The following is a 21,856-nucleotide window of genomic DNA, read 5'->3' on the forward strand; positions in this document are numbered from 1 at the left end:
CAGGTAAAGGTTTGGAGGGACTGACCCTCTGTGGTTAGGCACTAAGGGGTAGTTGCTTCTCTAGTGGCCCTGCTGACTGCACAATGGGCAAGGCTTATTGAGTGACCGTGGATGTGGGCAATGCTTAGCCCAGTGCCCTTTCTGGCCGCATTTGAAGCAGGGTCCCGACTCAGGGTGGCAACCAAGGTCTGGGCTTGCCAGCTTGCCTTCTGGTGGGCTGGAGATTTGCCTGCTGCCTCAGCCTGTTCCTCTTGGGCGTTAAAAACTTTAAATGCCATGGTCACGGATGAAGGTCTGAGGGCCATCCTCAGCTTTTTACAGTTTCTTTTTAATGTCGGTGGCAGACTGTGTTATAAAATGAGTAGCTAGCACAGTAGCTCCCGCTGGAGAGGTAGGGTCCAGCCCAGTATACTGGGTTAAGGCCTAAGGTTTCTCATTTTACTATTATTTCCTTTTTCTCACAGACTTCCTTCATCCATTGGACATACTTGATCATTGTTATTTTGAATTTTTGCTATCGTAATTCTATAGCCTGTTCAATTTCAGTAATTTTCATTAGGTCTGGGTGTTTTTCACTTCTTTGTGGCCATTTTTCTTCTTGTAGTTGTGTGTACCAATATTTTATGTTGTTTCTTCACATCTTGGTGTAGCTTTTAAGGGTGATGGGGAGGGTGGGTTGTATGTGGGCAGCTAACTCTATCAAGTGGTCCAGGAAATAGATAATGGAAACTGCAGAGTGAATAATGAGTGCGAGGAGATAGAAGAGGGTAAAGTGAAAAATAACAGAAGGGAAAGAAATAGAGGAAAAAGAAGAAAGTGAAATATTTTAAGAATAATTTAAGAAATGTAAAAATAGTTTAAATTTTTTAAAAGAAAGGATAGTACTACTTAAATAGAAATTATAAAAATATTACAAGATTTTATTGTAAAGAATGGAAAAACTGTTGCTATTTTGATTGGGGTCCAAGCTCTGCCCAGAAGTGTTATAACTCATGTGAGTGTGAGAAAGATGTGGTGCCAAGAAAAGAGGAGGACTCGTCAGTGGGTTCAGGACTTGTGCTGGAGGCATACAGGCCAAGGGTCAGTTAGACAGCTGCAAGCAGCACCTAGGGGCAGAGTGGGTCTGCCTAGCCCGGAGCTTGGATCAGCCAGGAGTAGGCTGGCACTGGGCTCCTGCTGGAGGCAAGAGGGTTGTGTCATGTGCCCTGGGATAGGGGATAGGAGCTCCTATCATTTGGGAAGTGAAGAGGTCTCCTAGGGTGGCCCAGGTTTTGTGTGGGTGGGTCACATGCTAGTCAGGAGGCAGAGAAGACTCTCAGAGCAGTCTGAGGAGGAGGGAGCACAGCCTCTCACTGTTTAAGAGGAGAAGCTGTCCCTCTAGAAGGCCCTGGTGGAGGGGTTTAGGAACTATTAGAGAGTACAGGCTGTTACAGTAGATGTCCTGTGATGGTTTAAATAGGGTGCAGGCTTAGAGATGAAGCTGTCCCACACAGGCTTGAAGGGAGGGAGAGGGGGCATTCAGGCCAGCCAAAGGCCTGGAGGGGGCAGGATAGGATCTAGCTGGGAAGTTAGGTGGTCACCTGAGCTGTCTGAACCAGCACATGACTTCTGCACTGGCTGAGGGATGGGGAGGCTGCACAGGCAGTCAGGGGGCCGGGTGTATGAAGTGCACACCAGCTGGGTAGCCACCTACGCCTGCTCTGAGTTAGGGGGTTGAGCAAGCAGGAAGAAGGGTAGGCATGTCTTGGGTGAGGTGACCCTTTCCTCTTCCCTGCCATCTGTTCCCACCATCTCGGGACTTGAGAATGCTCAGCTTACTGATTTATTGGCTCATTCTCCAAGTTTGCTGGCATCTTGCTTTCTCTTTATTGTGATTATTTTTTGCCCTTTCTCTTTCTTAAGGGTCCATGGTGGTATAGTGGTTACTCTCACCTGCTAATCAGAAGGGCAGCGGTTTGAAACCACTAGCCAGGGCTTTGTACTCCCATGAAGAGTGACAGTCTGGGAAACCCAGAGGGATGTTGAGCCAGTATCGACTCAATGGCAGGAGTTTTTGAGAGTTCTCTTTCTTTCTTCATGCTTTCTTCTTGATGGTTGCAGTGGGATTCATTATCTTCGTGGTCAGTTGGCCACGAACCTCAAACAAAAGTGAGCTTTTCGATTGTTAGTTTTTTTTTTGAAAACTGCCTTGCGGGATTCTGAGATTGTAAATCTTTACAGGTGAGTAGAAAGCCTCATCTTTCTCCCACAGAGGGACTGATGGTTTCAAACTGCTGACCTCGTGGCTAACAGACCAACAGTAACCCACTGCACTTACCAGGGCTCCTCTTGCCGGCAATCCAACGCCTGTTCATCTTCGGTAAGGTCTGCGGGTGACAGAAACGGTTTGCACTAGACTACTCACCGAAAGGTTGGCCATTGAGACCCATTCAGCAGTTCCTTAAACACATGCCTGGTGATCAGTTTTCCAGAGCTCATAAGCTGGAAGCATATGGGACAGCAGCTCTATTCTGTAACACATGGGCTGGCCAGCACTTAGAGCTGAGGCGATGGCACTAAGTTTGGACTGTGTGTGTGTGTGTGTGTGTGTGTGATCTCCAACGTTAGCGGCTGTGTGGACAGAGATCAGTAGCTCAGGATTTTGTGTTCTAGGCACCCCCCGCCCCCCGCAAAAAGATCAAGCAATGGAGAGGCACAAAGGCATGTAATACAGGATGGCAATTGTACACTAAAGGCTTGTTCAAATTATAATGGACAGGGAAACTGAGAAGCAAGCCTGCCCTGAGTTGGAGCAGTGGATGTGGATGGGAAACAAAAAAGAAAAAAAACATCCAGAGACCGATGACCCAATAAACCAGGTAACTCACATGGCTTGATTGTGTTTTCTTACCCATCTTGTTTCCTGTGCGCTCATGTGTTACCGAGTTTACTCCAATGGTCTCAAATATAACAGTAATTGTAAGGCGCGGGCCCGGCATGGTTTGGTTCTGAATCTACACTGGGTGCTATGACTTTGAACTCCAAGGCACTACTCAGTGGCACCCAACAACCACCACGCTCCTGAGAAGTCTCACAGGTGACGTGCCATTTGGACTGAGTCCTGAGGGATGTTTGCACTAATTCACCAAGTAGAGAAGGTGAGAAAATGGATCCCAGGCAGTAGACAACTCAGGCTCAGATGCACAAATTCCCAAAGCAGGTTCTAAGGCTGTGAGATGGTTCTGTGGTAATGGAGTTTAGGCATGGAGGCTGCCAAGAGTGAGGGGAACAGGGGGGAGTTCTGTGGAGTGCGGGTGCGTGGAGGAGGCCGAATTGCCTTTTGCTTTAAGTGTCTTTCTAAGGAGTCTGGTTTCCTGTAGGCAACAAGAAGCTACCCTTAGATTGATTTCTAAGGGAATTACACATTTCATAAATATTTTAGGAAGAGTGGTAGGCAGATAGAAGGGGAAAGATGTTGGCAGGGAAGCTAATCATGATTCTATGGAACGATATCTCAATTAGGAAGTGATCAAGTGACGAATAATAACACTTGCAGAGAGGGGATGGGGCAGACTTGAGGCATATTTAGGTGCTCAGCAGATCTTGAGGGGGGATTCGATTTTAGTCTCAAGAAAGAAAACCAAAACCCAAACCAAATCCACTGCCATCAAGTCGATTCTGATTCATAATGACTCTACAGAACCATGGCGAACTGCTTCCTGGGGCTTCTGAGGCTGTACGTTCTTTCCAGAGGCAGACAGGTGCTATCTTTCTCCTTTGGAGTGCCAGGGGGTTCAAACTGCTGACCTTGGCGTGAGAAGCCCAACTGGTAACCTACTATCCCTGAAAGCTCCCAGGAAGAAAGCAGGAAAAACTAAAGCTCTCTGCCATCAAGTCAGCTCTGATTCAGAGTGAACCTATAGGCCAGGGTAAAACTGCCTCTGGATTTCCCAAATGGTAACTCTTTACAGGAGTAGACAGCCTTGGCTTTCTCCTACGGAGTGCTGGTGGTTTTGAACTGGCGGCCAATGTATAATCAACTATGCTCCCACTAGGGCTCTTTAGAAGAATCAAAGACTGTATTATTTGTAAGGCTTTTAACATCCACCTCAAAAATCTATTCCAAATCACAATTGGGAACGTGTACTCAGTATATTCCTAACAAAACTGTAGATCCAAGAATAATTTAACAGCATTTAAATTTATCTGCTTCTTTTGAATTTTGTCTCTAGATGATAAATAATCATTGCTAGGACTACAAATCGACTTGGTTTTTCAATCAATTGAAAAAGCTCTTTTCCATAAGAGCCCCAGTAAAATGGGGCTGTTATTAAAAAAAACAACTCTTCTTCCAACATGGGTTATCAGATCTGTATTAATCTCTCTTTAGAAGCTTGTAGAATTATTTTTCTTTTTCTAGACAGAAACAGCATAGAATACCAAATGTTTTCATGGTTAAGTGTGAAACCACTATTTTTTTAACCTATTACAGAATTGGTATATGGAATTTTAAAGAATTATTACTATTAACACATTAAAAATACAATGTGTTTAAAGCCAGAGAGTGGAATTCTATATATGTATGTCAATAAAAATGAGAAAAATGCTCTTTAAGCTAGTCATTTAAAAAAATTTATGGAAGAAATCTTTTTGCATAGAATAGTATTTAACAGAAATGTTACTCTTTTCCTAACAACTGGTTGAAAGTGTTTTTGATTTTTTGATTGAGAAATACTCCCTTTCAGAGGTAGACTATGGGAATTCGCATGACTCAGGCTTTATCTGAAGCCCCCTACAGCTCCCTCATTAGGTCAGGGGATGTTGCCTTCATCTGGGACAGCTGCCTTCCACTGAGACTAGAGACAAAATGTGCCATCCATGGTCACTGAATCATGAAATAAAATTCCCATTTAGATTATTAAAATCCAAGAGGGCCAGGAATCTAGAAAGCTTCTGAGTTGAAGAGGAATGATTACACAATTTATCAGAGGAAGCAAAGTACAATGCCCACCTTAAAAACAAACGGAGCTATCAAAATGCCAACACTTTATAAAATGAAAACAATAGGGGCAGTCAGAGAGTTAATCAAGGTTTTTTTTTTTTACATTGCAAAAATCTTAAGATATCTACTAAATGTTCTTATCACTATAGGCAAGGCTACTTCTCCCTTCCCTTCCCTGTGGGATATTTAAGGCAAAAAAATGAAAAACTCAAACTCACTCCTCTCAATTTGATTTTGACTATGGAACATAGTCAAAAACTCTGTGGGTTTTGTTCTGAAATACATTTCAAAAGGTTTGCACACAAAGACAGGTCAAGGTTGTTTCACTGCCTCAGGGCTAACCCTACAGGTTTTGCAGAATTCTAAGTGCATGTGGTGGTTTTAGAAAAAAATTTGCACTCCTGAGAAAGTACAGTACAAAAACGAGACACGTTTATTTCTTGACTTCATAGCAAAACAACCTTCATTTCCTTGTAGTCACAAAAGAGAAAAGAGAAGTCAGGCTGTGGTTTCTGAAATCCAACGACTTGGTCTTCCTGCGCCATTCCCTGCCCTGTCTAAAAGCCACTCCCTTAACACGGTATCTGTTTACTTTAGAGGAGGCAGTTTTTGAAAGGTTCATAAATACCCTGGCCCAGCGCCCTAGGAGCCATGACAAGCAAAAGAAAAGACTTGCCTCGGGGTAGCCTGGTTGATATTTAAATGTGCGGGTTAATTTTTCATCTGATTTAATAAATGGACATTTCCTTCCCTTCTCTACCTCTTTGTGCGTGACCTGCTGCCTGCTCTGACGCTGCGGGCACAGCCAGCTCCGCAGGCCCGTTTCTCCAGAGCGCATTGCAGGACGGCGCTCTCACGAAGAGTTAAAATCACAGCATCTGGAGACCCGATCCTTCTCCAGCATGGCAGGTGTGAGTGGATGTTTGAAATATTCTATGTTTATCTTCAACTCCTTGTTCTGGGTAAGTGTTTTTCTTTTAATTATCAATTTTATGCAAGAAAGGGGGCCTTGATCTAAATATCATAAGTGAGAGCAGACTTTGTCGGAGAGAAATAGGAGGAGGAAGAAAATGTATTTTCCATTTACTTGTTTGGATTTGTTTATTCTTTCTTTGGTTATTTCAGTAATTGAAAATGGGCCAGTGACTAAAAAAAAAAAGGTGGGGGGGGGCTTCAGAATCTCAGAGCATAAACATTTCATAAATGTTTTGATATTGTTGCAAAACAATCACAGAGGAAGAAAATGACCTTTAATTAAAGGATAATTACCCTTAGTTGTGTATCAGGCAGGCCCTCCCCCATTGCAGTTTAAGGACCCTTTGGAGAAACATGATTCAATCCCCTTCCTGAGTCCAGTCTCTGGTCCCCACCCTTTACTTTTCGGTGTGAAACAGGTGAGAACAGTGGGTATGGGTACCAACTACCTGAAAATAAATGTGAAGAGGGGATGCATGATAAAATCATCCATCTAGCCATCAAACAGAAAGCTTCCTTAAGAAATAGAGCCCACACATACCCCACAGAGAGCCAGTTGGTGTATATGATCATTTAAATGTCTTTTTTCCCCTCCTTTTTGATATGTCACTACTCTTACATCAACAGGAGTTTTTCTTTCAGTGAATCGACTACATGTCCTTTGATGTAAGACATATCAGATAAACTGAGAAGTAACATCTAATAGTAGAAAATGGAAAAAACAAGTATGAAAAGGGGAGATTAGCAGGTTGGGAAATCGATGTTTCGATTTTTAGTCTCTTTATTGCCCCTGAAGACTGTTGAAAGTAAATTTGTGGAGATCTCTCAAAGCATCTTAATGAAAACATACAAATCATTGTGTATATTGGATTTTTTAAAGTGGCTTTATCAATAGAAACAGGACAGAATTATGATTTCTTTGTGTACCTACCCATTTTTCAGGCAGCAGGCAGCTGGTATGTGTTGGAAAAAATTCCTATTAAAATCCTATTTTCATACTTGTTTTTTCCATTTTCTGCTATTAGATGATATGTCTTACATCAAAGGACTTTCAAAGGACATGTAGTCGATACACTAAAAGAAAAATTCCTGTTGATGTGAGAGTAGTGACATAACAAAAAGGAGGGGAAAAAGACTTTAAACAATCCTATGAAAATCATAGTGGGCACACTTAAATTAGCTACAGGAATACAATCTTATAGTGTAAAATGACTTTCCATTCACCGATCGGTAACCGTAAAGAACACAGATAATATATTGGTGGACTAAGTATGTAAGAAAACAAGCAAACAAATAAATAAAACCAGTACAAACAAGGTTTGTCCCTTGTTCCTTCTCTTTGCTCTGAAAACTGGACTGCTTTTGCAAATTTTAAAGAGTTCATGCGTAGTTTTTAAAAGTTAACACCAAATGCATTTCTTTCCTTGAACTATTTAAAATTGGTTAAACATTGGGAGTAAAACATAAACAATGAAATGCCTGTGCCTTTGGCTTTGTTTTGTTTTGCGCTTTTTATTCTGGAGGACTTTGGGCATTCAAAGAGAAGAAAGACGAGGGTAATCAAACCCATTGCCCAGCCCCAACTGCCAGAAACCATGGCCAATCTCTCCTTGTTCCTATTCTCATGCCCTTCCTCGCTCCCATTTTGTTTTTAAGCAAACACCAGATATATAATTTCACCCATCACTAATTTAATAGATGCTGTAAAAGGGCCATTCTTCAAAAAGAACTGTAGCCACGATATTATCACACTTTAAAAATTAATAAGAATTTCTTAACGATCAAATATACATTCATGTTTCAAATTTATGATTGCTTTATAAATATTCCTGTTTGAATCCGTATGCAAATATGATTCAAACATTGAGATGGCTTGCGTCTTTCTTAATGTTTAGGTTTTCCTTCCATCCCAATCTCTTTTTTTCCTCTTGCGACTTTATGCACTGGCTTGTGTTGTTTGTCTTTTCACAGTTCCCACGGTTTGGATTTTGCTATTTGCATGATGGTGGTGTAGTTTGACATGCCCCTCTGTCTTCTGTATTATCTACGAGTTCCGTATTATCCATAGTTGTGTCTGGAAGTTTGATAAGATTCAGGTGAATTTCCGAGGGGTGAGGGGGACTAGACAGTGACTTTGTAAGGGATGGTCTTTCATCAGGAGACATGTACTGTCAGCGCGTATTTCTTTTTGCAATGCTCAGGAAACCGAACCCCTTTATTCATTGAAAGATGAAAATAACTGATGGCATTTTACTATCAAATTTTCTTCACCTATTAGTTGAAATGCTCTGGGTTAAAAGAAGTTTTTTCCCCCTTTGTTTCATTTTTCATTAATTTTTTAAATAAATCATTTTATTGGGGACTCTTACAGTTCTTATAACAATCCATACATCAATTGCATCAAGCACATTGGTACATATGTTGCCATCATCATTTAAAAGCATTTTCTTTCTATGTGAGCCCTTTGTATCAGCTCCTCTTTTTATCCACCCTATTCCATCCTCCCTCCCTTGTGAACCCTTGTAATTTATAAATTATTATTATTTTCATATCTTATACCAGCCTTTGTCTCCCCTTACCCACGTTCCCATTGCTCATCCTCAAGAAGGTTTTTTTTCACGTACTCTTTGATTACTAGCAGTGTCCAGTTTTTATAGAAAAAGCAGCTTAAATGCTTCTTCTGTTTTGCCTACCAAGATTCAAATGATGAGTTCCTTTTCTAGTATCTTTAGATAGTGATGCATTACTATTTATTTGAGTATCTTTATTAATTCATAGTTATCTTCCCTGCCTTTTTGGTTCACAAGAGAGAGAGAGAATAGTTTCCACTGAGCACCCTATAGAGCAGCTTTACTCCAGTCCATAGGGTTGTTCTGAATGGAATCCGCTCCAGGGCAATGTTTCTTTGTATTGCTTTGTTTTGTGATGATACAGGCATGCTATAAAAGAGATACATTATAGGCTCAGGAATTTATGTTTAAGATTAGGGGCTCCAGGGGATTGTAGAGATCTGTAGCTTGTTATGCCCAGACAGCATCACTACTTTCACGAGGGTGCTCGAATTCTCTGATGGTTACCGTTATCTCTTGATTTCTCTGATAGCAAAGAGAAAGTCTTTCTGCTCTTTTAGAGGACTCTGGTCAAAGGGCTCTGCTTCCCTCATATCGTGTGGAGGGGCTTATGGTATTTATAGATGAGATCTTGAAATGGAACCCTTGAGTGAGAATAATGGTTGTAAAAGGCCAACAGGTAACATTCATATTTTAGCTCAAAATCTGGAGAGGAGGAGAAATCTTTGAGGCCAAGGAATGCCTCTGTTTCTATTCTCCCACCCATCCCCAACACACAGCTCTCTGTTGGAATTTTATGATCCTTCATAGGAAATTAGCAATTTGTCACATTCCTGAAGTTTACTTTAACAAAGATTGTAAGGGTTTTACTGATGTGGTTTTCTTCTACATGTCAATGACTTTATATTTTTAAATGCATTCTTTCTGGTGAAACTGCTGAAACTAAGCCTTTATAAAATAGGGCCAGATGTTTAACTCTATGATATGCATATGGCCGTTTAAACTAAACATACCCATTTCTTTCAGGGAACCTCAGATATGCCACAAAACTATGCAGTAATTTCCATTTGTCAGACTTACAAATTGGAGAAAAATATGGGGAAGTAAAAAAATCTTTCTTAATCACTCATGCTAGAATTAGCTCCAAGTAGAGTGATCTGGGGGGGGGGGGGTCAGATAATGTATGGATCATGGGTACAAAATCTAATTCCCTGAGTTTTGTGTCAACAGCATATGGAATGCCCAGATTTTTTTAATGCACCTCTTAGAGAGGTCAGATTTGGGAATATTGTAGAGATCATCGGGGTATTTGGGGGTCGTAGTAAGCCTAGAAGACGTGGCAATCACCAGAGACAGGGCACTATAGGAAAGCCAGCTAGCTCTTTATGGGACAGCGAAATGACATAATCCCAAATGGGGCCTAGGGAGAAAGAGCCAAATGGTGAAGGCAAATGTCTTAGTCATTTGGGAGCCAACAGATGAGGAGTTTGAAGGGATCAGGAGGAATTCGGAACATGAGAGAGTGTCGGAACCGGTGTTTGGATGTCTGTCATTGTACTTTATTTAATATATGAATCTCTGCATTATGTGGCGTGAGAGCAAGGGGGAGGATGGGAACCAAGCAGGCATGCATAATTACAAGACAGCCCATTGTTTTTGAGGCAGTTCTGACGCATGTGGCCCCGTGTCTATCAGAACAGAACTGTATCGATGGCTCACTTTTCGCATGCAGATTACCAGGACTTTCCTTGAAAATCTTCTGGTTTTTCAGTAGTAGCTCCACGTTCCTAGAATCCGCATCGACAACACAGTGCCATAAAAGAACTCCTATTAGGCAGTAGCTGAAAGACTTAAGAGAAGGTAAAGTCAATTGAAAAAATCATAAGATGAGAAGAGAAATGATTAAAATAGAAAAGGACTTAAAGCTGCGGTTCTCAACCTGTGGGTCGCGGCCCCTTTGGGGGTCGAACGACCCATTCACAGGGGTCGCCCTATTCATAACAGTAGCAAACTGACAGTTAGGAAGTAGCAATGAAAATAATTTTATGGTTGGGGGGGGGTCACCACCACATGAGGAACTGTATGAAAGGGTCGCGGCATTCGGAAGGTGGAGAACCACTGCCTTAAAGCAAACTCGAAGTAAATTATATTAGAATCCACTCTGGGCAACACATTTCACAGAGACCAAGCCAACCTCACTGCCATTGAGTTGATGCCAACTCACGGCCTCTCTGAGAGCTGCCACAGAGCCAGTGCTAGAGGAACCCCAACGGAGAAGCCCCCGGAGGAAAAACGAAAAGAGGTGAAAATGACGTGAAAGAAGATGACATACCAAGAGAACAGAGAGTGGAAATCCAAAACATGTCGCCTTCCTGGACCAGAGACCAGAACCCATGAAACCCAAACACTAGCCAGACTAAAATCTTGTGGAGCTAAAAGCATCTCATAGGCAGATGTTAAGTACTATTCTATCCCACGAAAGGTCAATTTAGGAAGACCCTATGCTTAGAGAGATGCTAGGAAAACTACTGAATGAAGAGAGAAAGATGAAGGTTACAAGTGTCTAGATACCAACAAAAAATTAACAAGCAAGTAACATGCAAACCAGAGACGACTCGTAACCCTAAACGGCTGAAGGCGACAGAACAAAATCTACCCAATTTCCTGAGTTCAGGGCCAAGTGTACAAGGCAGAAAGATATCTTCAGATGCTCACATTAAAAATTTGATTTTAACATGTATTCAACGTTTGATAGATGAAGTAAAACGCAGGTTAAGCATGGGAAAATAATGGTAACAAAATTCTGGAAATAAGCTCATGTCTAAGTAATCATATTTTAACTACGAGCCTAAGTGCTAATGTAAAAACTATTTGCAAGGAAAATATAATATAAATCAAGAATTTTAGTAGCGGATATTTAGAGCTAAGCCAAAGAAAATGAACTAAATATCACTCACTGAAGTTTATGAAAAAATGCGGAATATTTTCTAGATATTTTCCGTGGCAGCAAATACACGAATTGAGCTGAACACACGTGGACATTTACAGTTTCAGAAACCCATAGAAGCAGTTCCACCCGGTCCTATAGGGAAGCTGTGAGTTAGAATGGACTTAATAGGAGTGTTTGGTTTTTGGTTTCCTTAACTCTTTAAAATAAAGCTTGAAGAAAATATTTAAAAATATTATTTGAAGATAGGAAATGATAGTTGGGCCGACTTCAAGTTCTCGGAGACAATGTGGTTAATTCTCAAGGTGGAAGTTGAGCTAGATGTTCTTGGCGTCTGAAATCATGGGGGCACATCATTTTAAACCGGATGCTACAGAGGGCTTTTCTATGACAAAGACTGAACGTTTGATGTCTAATTGTGTGAAAACAAGGGCTAAAGGGTTACAAAAAAGCAAAAGTTAAGCCTATAAAAATCACCACACCTTTAGTTTCGAGGAGTGCTTACCATTTTTCATTGATAGTTTCATACATATCAGTTAATGATGGCAAGCAGGAATAACTTGAATTTTCACAACATAATCATTCACTCTCAGCGCTTGAATTGCTTTATCTAAAAGGAAGGGTTTGCACTTAGATGGCTTTCAAGGTATTTTATGGACCCTAGGCGTTTCTATGTGTTTGTGTTTGTTTTGCACGTTCGTTGCTCTCCCTGGCTTGTTTTAATCAAGTCCTTGCCTCTAGCTCCACAGTAAATGTCACGAGCACCCGTCAAACAGGAAACTGCTGGTGTGGGGTTGCATGCATGTGGCCCAGTGTACATGAAAGCCAAGATGGTCCAAGATCATCAGGTTTGGGAGGATGGAGGCATTTCTCCATCAAAAGACCAACAAGCCTGGGTAGTCTAGAAAAAGCCTCCAAGGCTTGCGGTGTCTCATATGTTACCAGGCCTGCTTTCAACATCTCTAACTAATTAATAATCAATTTTTTTTCTTTAAGTCCATAATACAGATCTTTATCTTTTCTTTTCTTGTGTGTGTGTGTGTTGGGTCTGTGGGGGGAGTTAAATTCCAAAGGGCAGTGTTTCCTTGAACTAACATAAAATGCTTTGCATGTTTTATGTGTTGGCTTTTGTCCAAATTAAATAATCTGGTAAAGTCATTAGGAATTTAAGAGTCTAACTACTGTTCTTCATTGTTCCTCCTCTCTGGGTAAACTTTACCACCTAACAGATCTTACATTTTAAAAACTTTGTGAGGGTACAAAGACTGTGGGTCAATTTGTTCCTTTGTTGCTGTAAATTTTACCCAATTTGCTACTTTTCCCTATCTATCCCAGTTTTTTCTTGACTCTTGAATGAATATTGAGCAATTTAGTGAGCTAGGCCCTGCTTTCTTCATCTCAGAACATTCCTCAGAGACAAATTCAGTAGCATAATTAGAATGTTTTATTTTTATTCTGTTGTGAATTATCTTTTGTATGTTATGATATGTAGAAAATGCAAGATTGGGGGAACAGCATGGAAAATAATTCTCCCTCAGTGGAGATGAGTTCTTGTTCGTGGATCCACAAACTGGATGAGAGATAATTATTTTTATCAAACATTGAATTACAGTTTAACATTTTAGCAATTACCTGCATAAGAATATGCTTCTCTAGTGTCTTTCAGGTTATAATGGTATGATTCACAATAAACCATTGTAGCCAGAATGGATAGGCTGGGTATGGAATTAGTTTTATTTGATCATAATTACATTCTAATATCGTTGTTTTTCCTTTTCTGCAGCTATGTGGTACTGTGATCCTGGGAGTAGCTATATGGGTACGAACAACCAAAAGTGATCATGAGGTAAATATATAAATAAATAAAGGCATACCATCCCCAAAGTAATTTATTACTTTTATAGCAATGAAAGCAATGACAATAATAAAGATTTAAGTAGCAGTTTCCTTAATTGCCTTAGGTAATCATTCATGCAGATATGTAATTTCAAGATTCAATTTGACTCATCAAAACTACTTTTTATATGCATGGTTCTGTGCACGGCATAGCACTCGCTATCTGGAGATTGAAAGTGGTGAAGTGTAAGGGGGACAAAATATAAATTTGTCTCCTTCCCCATTGCTTAAGGCCAGCCTCTTGTACAGTTTTAGAAAATAGATCATCTCTCCTTACCTCCAAATGACCAATTTTAATAGTACAACCAGTACTGATGGAAATGTAGCTGATCCACGGGTGCAAATGGAAAGAGGGAAACAGGAAGACGTTCTTCTTGAGAATAATTTGAATATGTGTTTTAAAGACACAGAGCACAAGGACAGTTTACCTTGTGGGTGGCCACTTTCGAGGGAAAGTCCAAACAATAATGCTGCGGGGTTCATACACGCATGGGATTCTTCTACAATGTCCATGTGATCCGTGGGTGAGTGCAGACAAGTTTTCTCAGTCGCACACTTGTCTCCATCTCATTGGTGCAGCCTAACAAAACCGTCTCATCTCGACAGCAGCATTTGAGGGCTCCTCTGGGTGAGCTCAGCTCACACAGTTCGGGGGACTCCTTTTTGGCAAGCTACATCTAGATAGAATTCCTCAAAAGACATGGAATGATCACAGGTACTTATTAGGAAGAGGTTTTAAGGAAAGAGAAAACTGCGTTGGTGAGAAAAAGACCAGGAACATTTGTACCAAAAATGTTTTCCCATCATGACAAAGTGCATGCTCATTGTTTGAAGGTAGCAGGGACGATCCTACCCGGATCCTTACCCCACGCAAACTACAGCCCTGGTCGTACCTCTGCAGACTCCATTTTGTTCCCCTACATGGACACATGTAACATGTTTACATGCAACATGTAAACAAGAGCACAATTGAAGTCCCGTGAGGATGGCAAAACCTCTGTTTTGATGTGGGGTAAATCAGAGTGCAGAATTCTTCGGAAACATCACTGTGAAAAGTGTGTAGACCTAGTGTGAAGCTATGTTAAGAAGCAGTAGCTGCACATTCTGATATTTTTATTTAATGAAGATGTTTATCATTTTGTAGTAAGTAGACTGTTCTCAACTTAATCTTATGTGACAAGTAACTAGTTACCCCAGTAACTCAGAAGTCAGGTCGGAATGTCTCTTCTGTTAGCATCTAGAGAAGATGATCTAGTCTCAACTCCGCTATAGCCCACATGCCCATTTCAAGTTTGTATGGTTAATTCTAGCGTGAGACTTTGGGTTCTATGGCTTCTGTTTGTGTTCGTACCCCAGCATCACAGCTATGGAAAGAATGCTGCTGGGCGGGCTGGAAAGGGGAGGATGGAGGGTCATTCTCTCCGTTCATTTCAGGGAGTGGCATCCCGGCATCCTGGCCTGGCTTCTCTGCTTCTGTTTCCCCCTCTCCGCCTCAGGAGCTCTTCTCCCAATGTCTTGTCTTACCTCTCTTGCAGAATAGCTTGCTCATGCTTCGTTGTCTGTGAGCTTGCCACTCTACAGAATCATCTGTCTTCCCTAGAACTTTTTCAAGGAATTTATAGCAATAAACAAAATTTCCCATCCTAAGAGGGCTTTTGATGCCAGCTATTGAGATAATGCATTTTCCATTAAGACTTATACTGCGATGCAACTAAATGTCATTGGACACAGCCTAGTTGAAAGAAGCATTAAAAGCAAATTAACATCTGTTATGATTCCTTTGCTCAAAAGGGTAGTCTTTCAGTTAGCCTTCTCTTTCACTTTTCTGCTTTCTTCTCGCTCATATTTTACTCCTAGAAAACCCAGAGACTCACAAGGAAGATTAGTTCCTTGCTCGCTCTTGTATCTCAATGTGGGGAGAAAATTGAGGATGGCCGTGGCAACCAGCTGGCAACCTCCCAATCCGTCAGGATCTCATCTATTGTTTTATACAAATAACCCTTACTCAGTTCCTGATGGCCTTGCGTTCTGGGGTTGAGAAGGATATTCGAAGGTGTGTGGAATTGCCGTCATCTATAATCTGATTGATATCTGGGACACACAACGGAGCAAAGAGATTTGCTGCCACCTACGGAGGGGTCCTCAGGCCTTTTTAAGATGTGTATACAACTTGCTTCTTGTGTTATTTCTGGTTGATAATGGAATGTTTTCTTTCCTTCCAGTGCTTCTGGTAAACAAATTTAGTGTTTAGTCTGTTAAGAAATTACACACGTTGGTTGTACTAAAAGAAATCTATTGTTCCAGAGAGGGTGGTACTTGACATTTGGGGATGAGACTGAATCAATGAAGCTGGACAGCCTCTCGGGTTACATTTTGACTCTTGTACTCTGTCAGCCTCCCCCCTTGAACAAAAGCTCATCGCCAGGACATTAACCAGTTTGACTTAAGTAGAATTCATTTGATTTGTAGTGACTGGGAGTCAGGGACAAAGAGTTAGAACTGTACAAAGAGCTGGATTTCACGTGTGAGGAAACAGAGGCAGTATTGTTTGAAGGGAGAAGCTTGGCATGAACACCGGAAAGAAGACCCCGGGGGAGAGGAGGCTCTCCATCCTAAAGTGTCTTAAAGGGGCACTCTTTTCTCCCCCGGGATAAACTCAGCATTATGAGGCAAAGCACATGGGCCACCATCCTTGTTCCAGGAGGTCGTTTATCATCCGAAGAGGACCCCTGACCCTCTCTTTTTTAGACTTGGTCATTCTTCTTCTTTAGAAGTTCTTCCTTTGTTTTAAGACATGCCCGGACACAGTGTTCTGTTCACCCCCGATAATTTTTTAAATGCTGCTGTCCTTTTCCGGGAACAGAAGTCTCAACTTAGATTCCCATTTATTTCCTGAGGAAAACTAGCTACACATTGAGCTTGACTTGGAACAGTGATCTCAGGAAATTGACCTAATACTTCTGGCCAATCTCTGTCCTTGAGGTCACCCTACCCAGGCCAGTCTCACACAAGTGCCTCACCACTTCTGCCCAGTGCCGGGCGCAATTGTAGATTCTTGCCTGGGATAGCTCACATCAGCTTTGATGACTCAGCCCGTTCAGGCAGCAAGGTGTCATCCCACCCTGGTCTAGATTTTTCTGTTCCGAGCTCTTTGCTGCTGAGTGCACAGATGTGGTTTTCTAGACCTGCGCTTTTGTCCACACCTATCTTGACTCAGGTTATAAGGAACCGAGGGTCAGTATTAGCTTGACAGCAGTGGGTTTCTATTTGTGGATGGTGATGATTGTTTATGAGCAAAAGTGATTTTCTCTTTCCAGTTTTAACAAGCAAGCAAGCAAGCAAACAAACAAAAGACCAAATGACCCTTCACCCCCCAAACAAATGGAAAATGTCTTCAAGATTAATCAAGCTTTCTAAGATGTGGAATGAAATATTATATGTAAACGTAGGTTTTGAGAGACACAGGAGGCCTTAGATATCGCAGGGGATGACCCAGTTCCCTTTTCTAAGTGGGACCCAGCAGGGTTTGTTGACTGCCCCAGGGTTACTCCCTTAGTTATGTAACAAGTCACTTAATGGAATATAGATAGACATTTTAATGTTTCTGTAACTTTAGCCTTTTGTTTCCTACTGATCATTGAATAAAGATTTCTTCTAGGTTCTGAATTGACATTCAAAGTTTTCAAAAACAAAAATCTGGGCAGTAAAACTAGTCATTTTGTATTGACTTTAAGGGCGTTGACCTGCAAGCTGTACTGCAGATTGGAGAAGGCAAAGGCACTGAGTTAGTTTGAGAACTGATGTTCTACCTGAAAAGGGCCCATAAGAAGAGATACAAAGCAGATGTGGGCTGTGCCTGTTATTCACATACAGCACAAGAACAAGGTTTCACTATTAATAGTAATTTACTTATGAATGTACATTGAAGATAAATGGGGAACTAGTGCAAAGTGCTGTGAGATGATGAGGGAAGAAGGACAGAATGATGCAGGATGAAGCCTGGTGGCATTGGGCTGCTAACCACAAGATGGATAAGGGAATTTCTACTCCTGTAAATATTTCTTCTTAGAAACCCACCGGGACAGTTCTATTCTATCCAATAGGGTTGCTATGAGTCAGAAGCCACTCCCATTGCAATGATTGTGTGTGTGTGTGTGTGTGTGTGTGTGTGTAACCCAGTACACCAATAAGAACCTGAGGATTTGGGGTTATGAGCGGTTTGCGAATCACAAGATCAGGACTTCAAAGCCACCAGTCTCTGTGGGAGGAAGATGACGCATTCTGTTCTCCTACAGAGCTGCAACCTCAGAAACACAGGGGCAGTTCTGTTCCACCCAGTGTGAGTCAGAGCCTACTCACCGGAAGTGAGTTGGGTTTGGCTTGAGTTATCTCATTCCTTGACAGGCCAGATCAAACAAAGACGCTTCCGGAAGACTTTATGAACTATACTGTTTGGAAATGAGGAAGTGGACTTGATAGGAAAAAGCTGGGCATGGACTTTTTTTTTTTAGTTTGAATTTCTTTTGTTTGTTTTGACAAATAAATAGATTTGTATGACACCACCACAGTCAAGACACGAGGTATTTTCATCAGTCCATCATGTCTCCCAGCTCTACTCCCAGTCAGCTTCTTGTTTCTCACCTGTGGGTTTTGTGAAGCCACTGCCCTGATTTCTAACACCATAAATTCACCGTGTCAATTTTTGAACGTCATATAAATGGAATCATATCAAATGTACTGTTTTGCATCTGTTATCTTTAGCTCATGTCTTTAAGATTCAATCATGTAGTATCAAGAAGAACTTGGGTGTATAAGTTTAAATTGCCAGAAAAATACATGCTTTTTAATGCTACACATATAACTAAAGGAGCCCTGGTGGTGTAGTGATTAAGCTTTGGGCTGCGATCAGCATAAGTTTCAGATTGGCCCCACCAGCGTTTCTGCAGGAGAAAGACAGGGCTTCCTACGCCCGTAAATAGTTACAGTCTCAGAAACCCATAGGAGCAGTTCTACTCTGCCCTACAGGGTCTCTATGAGTTGGCATAGATTCATTGGCCGTGAGTCATGTATAAACTACTGGAGTCCCTGGGTGGCCCAGATGGTTAAGTGCTAGTCTATTATGCAAGAGGTTGGTAGTTCAAACTTATCCAGTGGAAACTTAACAACAAAAGTACGGCAACCTGCTTCCCCGGAGGAGCGCAGTTAGTTCTACTCTGCACACTTGAGGTGCCCATGAGTCAGAATTAATGTCATGGTAAGTAACAACAACATCTATAAAGCGTGAAATATGTGGGCCAATGGTGACCTCAAAAAGAATAAGGTTAACCCGTTCTAAATTTTTTAAACTATCAATGTTTTCAAAGCTCATTACATTTCTTCCATCCGACTTCCAATACATCATTTTAAAAAACATAGATTTAGAGACATTCAGATAAGACACGTGTCAATGGAACACCGGCTCCAGGAAAGCAGGCATGTTTGCTTGCTTAGATCACTGAAGGATCTCAAAATCTAGAACTAGCTCATGGGACCAGCCCATGTTAGGTATTCAAAAATGTTTGTTGAGCAAAATAAACTTCAAGGAAAGGCATTTCTTGTCACTCATCCTTTTTCTTTCGTTCTTTTTAGTTTATCAGCCATGGAGACTCTTACTCCAGTGTTCCTGCAAACCTCTTGATTGCTGTGGGTTCCATCACCATGATTCTGGGTTTCCTGGGATGCTGTGGTGCCATCAAAGAAAGCCGCTGCTTGCTCATTCTAGTGAGTTCTTTGGACATCCTAACACGCAGCTTTCTGATTTCCAAGGCTTCTCTCCCATCCCTGTTGTCTGTCAAAAGAACTTGTCAAATTGCGGCAACACTAACTCTAAGTACTGTTTAGGTTCTAAGCTGTAGAGGGTTTGGTTATGGAAGGTAATATATTTGAATCAGAATGGAGGCTAGTACTTAGCTGCATATTGAAGGCTGGCTGTTCAAATCCTCTCAATGACTGTGTGAGAAAAAGACCTGGTGATTTGCTTATGTAAAAAGTACAGCCTAGAAACTCAGGGAGATCATTCTACTTTGTCTCCTGGGGTTGATATGGGATGAAAATCAACTCAATGGTACCAACAACAACATCAACTACTAGGAAAATTGGCAAGTAAACAAGTATCTCGGGTGGGAGTGGTTCAAGAAAAGAACAAAAAACTTATTATGATCTCTATATGTCTATCTCAATAAGATAGGTGGGATAAACAATCCAGAGGAGAAAACAATGGGAATGATGATTCCAGGGGCAGGGGTGGGGCAACACGGAGAGCGGGGAGGAAGGGGAAAGGAAGTGGGTATTAACAAGGGAACAACAAGTGATCTAAATTCAATGGACAGGAGGACTTGATCAAGGGCAATGTAACTGAAAGGAATTACTGAAACCTGCATGAAGGCCAAACATGATGGTGGGACAAGAGGAGAGTAAATGGAAATAGAGGAAAGAAGTAGGAGGCAAAGAACATTTATAGAGGTCTAAATACAGGCATGTACATACATAAATATATTTATATATATAAGGATAAGGAAATAGATATATGTACATATATTTATATGTTAAGTATTAAGATAGCAGTTGGGCTTTGGACCTCTACACAAGGCCTCCCTTAACACAAAAAAACTTTGTTGTAGTAACTTGGCACTCTTTGATACTCACCTTTCTGACACACTTGCTGAAGACAAAATGGGTGCATAAGCAAATGTGGTGAAGAAAGCTGATAGTGCTGGCTATCAAAAGATATAGCATCTGGGGTCTTAAAGGTTTGAAGATAAACAAGTGGCCATCTAGCTGAGAAGTAACCAAGCCCACATGGAAGAATGACATTAGTCTGTGTGATCATGAGGTATTGATGGAATCAGGTATCAGGCATCAAAGACCCAGAACAAAAAAAATCATATCATTGTGAATGAGGGGAAGGGTAGACTGGAGACCCAAAGCCCATCTGTAGACAATTGGATATCCCCTTACAGAAGGGTTACAAGGAAGAGATGAGCCAGTCAGGGTGCAGTATAGCACCGATCAAACATACAACTTTCCTCTAGTTCTTTAATGCTTCCTTACAAATCTGGCTAGACCAGAGCATGTACACAGGTACAGATAAGAGCTGGAAACACAGGGACTCGGACAGATAAACCCCTCAGGACCAATAATGAGAGTAGCGATACCAGGAGGGTAAGGGGAAGGTGGGGGATGAAAGGAGGAACCTATCACAAGGATCAACATATAACCCCCTCCCAGGGGGATGGACAACAGAAAAGTGGGTAAAGGGAGACATAGGCCAGTGTAAGACATGAAAACAAAAGTTTTAATAAATTATCAAGGGTTTGTGAAGGAGGGAGAGTTGGGTAGAGAGGGGGAAAAATGATACCAAGGGCTCAAGTATAAAGAAAATATCTTGAAAATAATGATCGCAACAAATATACTTGATACAATGGATGAATGGATGGATTGTGATAAGAGCAGTATGAGCCCCCAATAAAATGATTAAAAAAGAACAAAAATAGGGGAGTGGGTTAATCCTGGGGAAAGAAATGATCAAGGGGTTTGCATGGGTGAGATCATGATTAGCTCTTCAGGAAGAGCATTGTCAGTACCATGTTGGCAAACGTGACAACTGCAAGGCCTTGCACGTGGCCCTCTGGAGAGGGCCAGAGATTTCTTTCCAGTTCAGAATGGGAGATGAGTCTCAGTGTGGGTCAGAGTCCGATCAGAGTGTGTCTATGTGCTGTGCGAAGACAGTTGTGAAGGAGATAATACTTTTTTAAAATGTAACTTTTTCAAGATGAATGGGAATAGGATACTCTGCAGGCATCATTTTAAAATGTGACTACAGTTGAAAATGATAAATGTAAGAACTTCAAAGAAAAAAGCATGTATTTACTTGCAAATATTATTTACTTATAAATCTTACACAAGAGTTTGTTAGAGTAATTCAGAATTATTTCTCCAATAAAAGAATAATTATGTCAGTCCCGGAAAACCTTTTTTTATGCTTTGTCATGAGGGCAGCATCCCCACTGGCTTTTTGTTTTAAAAGCCTCATTTTGAGCACGTAAGGAAGTTGTTTAGTAAAAAATATGTAAATATATTTTTGATTGTGGGTTGCACTCTTCAAAAGTATGATTCGGTAGGTTCCAGAAACCTGAATTTATACCAAGTTCCCAATTGATTCTGGTAGTGTTTGAAATACTATTTTGAAGCAAGTTATGAGTGTGTGTGTGCTTAATGAAGAAAGGGAGGGAAAAAGAAGATAATATCAAAATAATTTCCTGCAATTTTCCAAACCTTCTTCCATTGATTATATATGAATGCCAGTAGCGGTATCAATAAAGGTTCTTTTAACAATCTGGAGGAGAAAACAACGGGGCTGACAGTTCCGGGGGAACATGGGATAGGGGGAGGTGGGGGGAAGGGAAGAGGTGTTAACAAACCCAGGGACAGGGAAACAACAAGCGATCC

General features: G+C 41.2%; 1 protein-coding gene across 2 annotated transcripts in view; it reads left to right on the forward strand.

Moving 5' to 3' along the window:
* The first annotated feature begins 2,840 nt into the window (after nt 1-2,840).
* The window catches only part of TSPAN8 (tetraspanin 8), a 46,993-nt gene continuing 27,977 nt past the window's right edge, over nt 2,841-21,856 (forward strand). The window contains exons 1-4 of one of the 2 annotated variants that reach the window (XM_045290999.1): nt 2,841-2,858; nt 5,787-5,943; nt 13,257-13,319; nt 18,998-19,129. In XM_045290999.1, coding sequence (XP_045146934.1) covers nt 5,884-5,943; nt 13,257-13,319; nt 18,998-19,129 — 255 coding nt within the window. In that variant the 5' untranslated portion in view covers nt 2,841-2,858; nt 5,787-5,883. Of the gene's footprint in view, nt 2,859-5,609; nt 5,944-13,256; nt 13,320-18,997; nt 19,130-21,856 lie in introns of those variants that run through there. The other variant, XM_045290997.1, reaches the window with a different exon arrangement.

The sequence above is a fragment of the Echinops telfairi genome, unplaced genomic scaffold, assembly GCF_000313985.2.
Source record: "Echinops telfairi isolate 266 unplaced genomic scaffold, ASM31398v2 ScPeMD7_2;HRSCAF=8, whole genome shotgun sequence".
Classification (NCBI taxonomy): domain Eukaryota; kingdom Metazoa; phylum Chordata; class Mammalia; order Afrosoricida; family Tenrecidae; genus Echinops; species Echinops telfairi.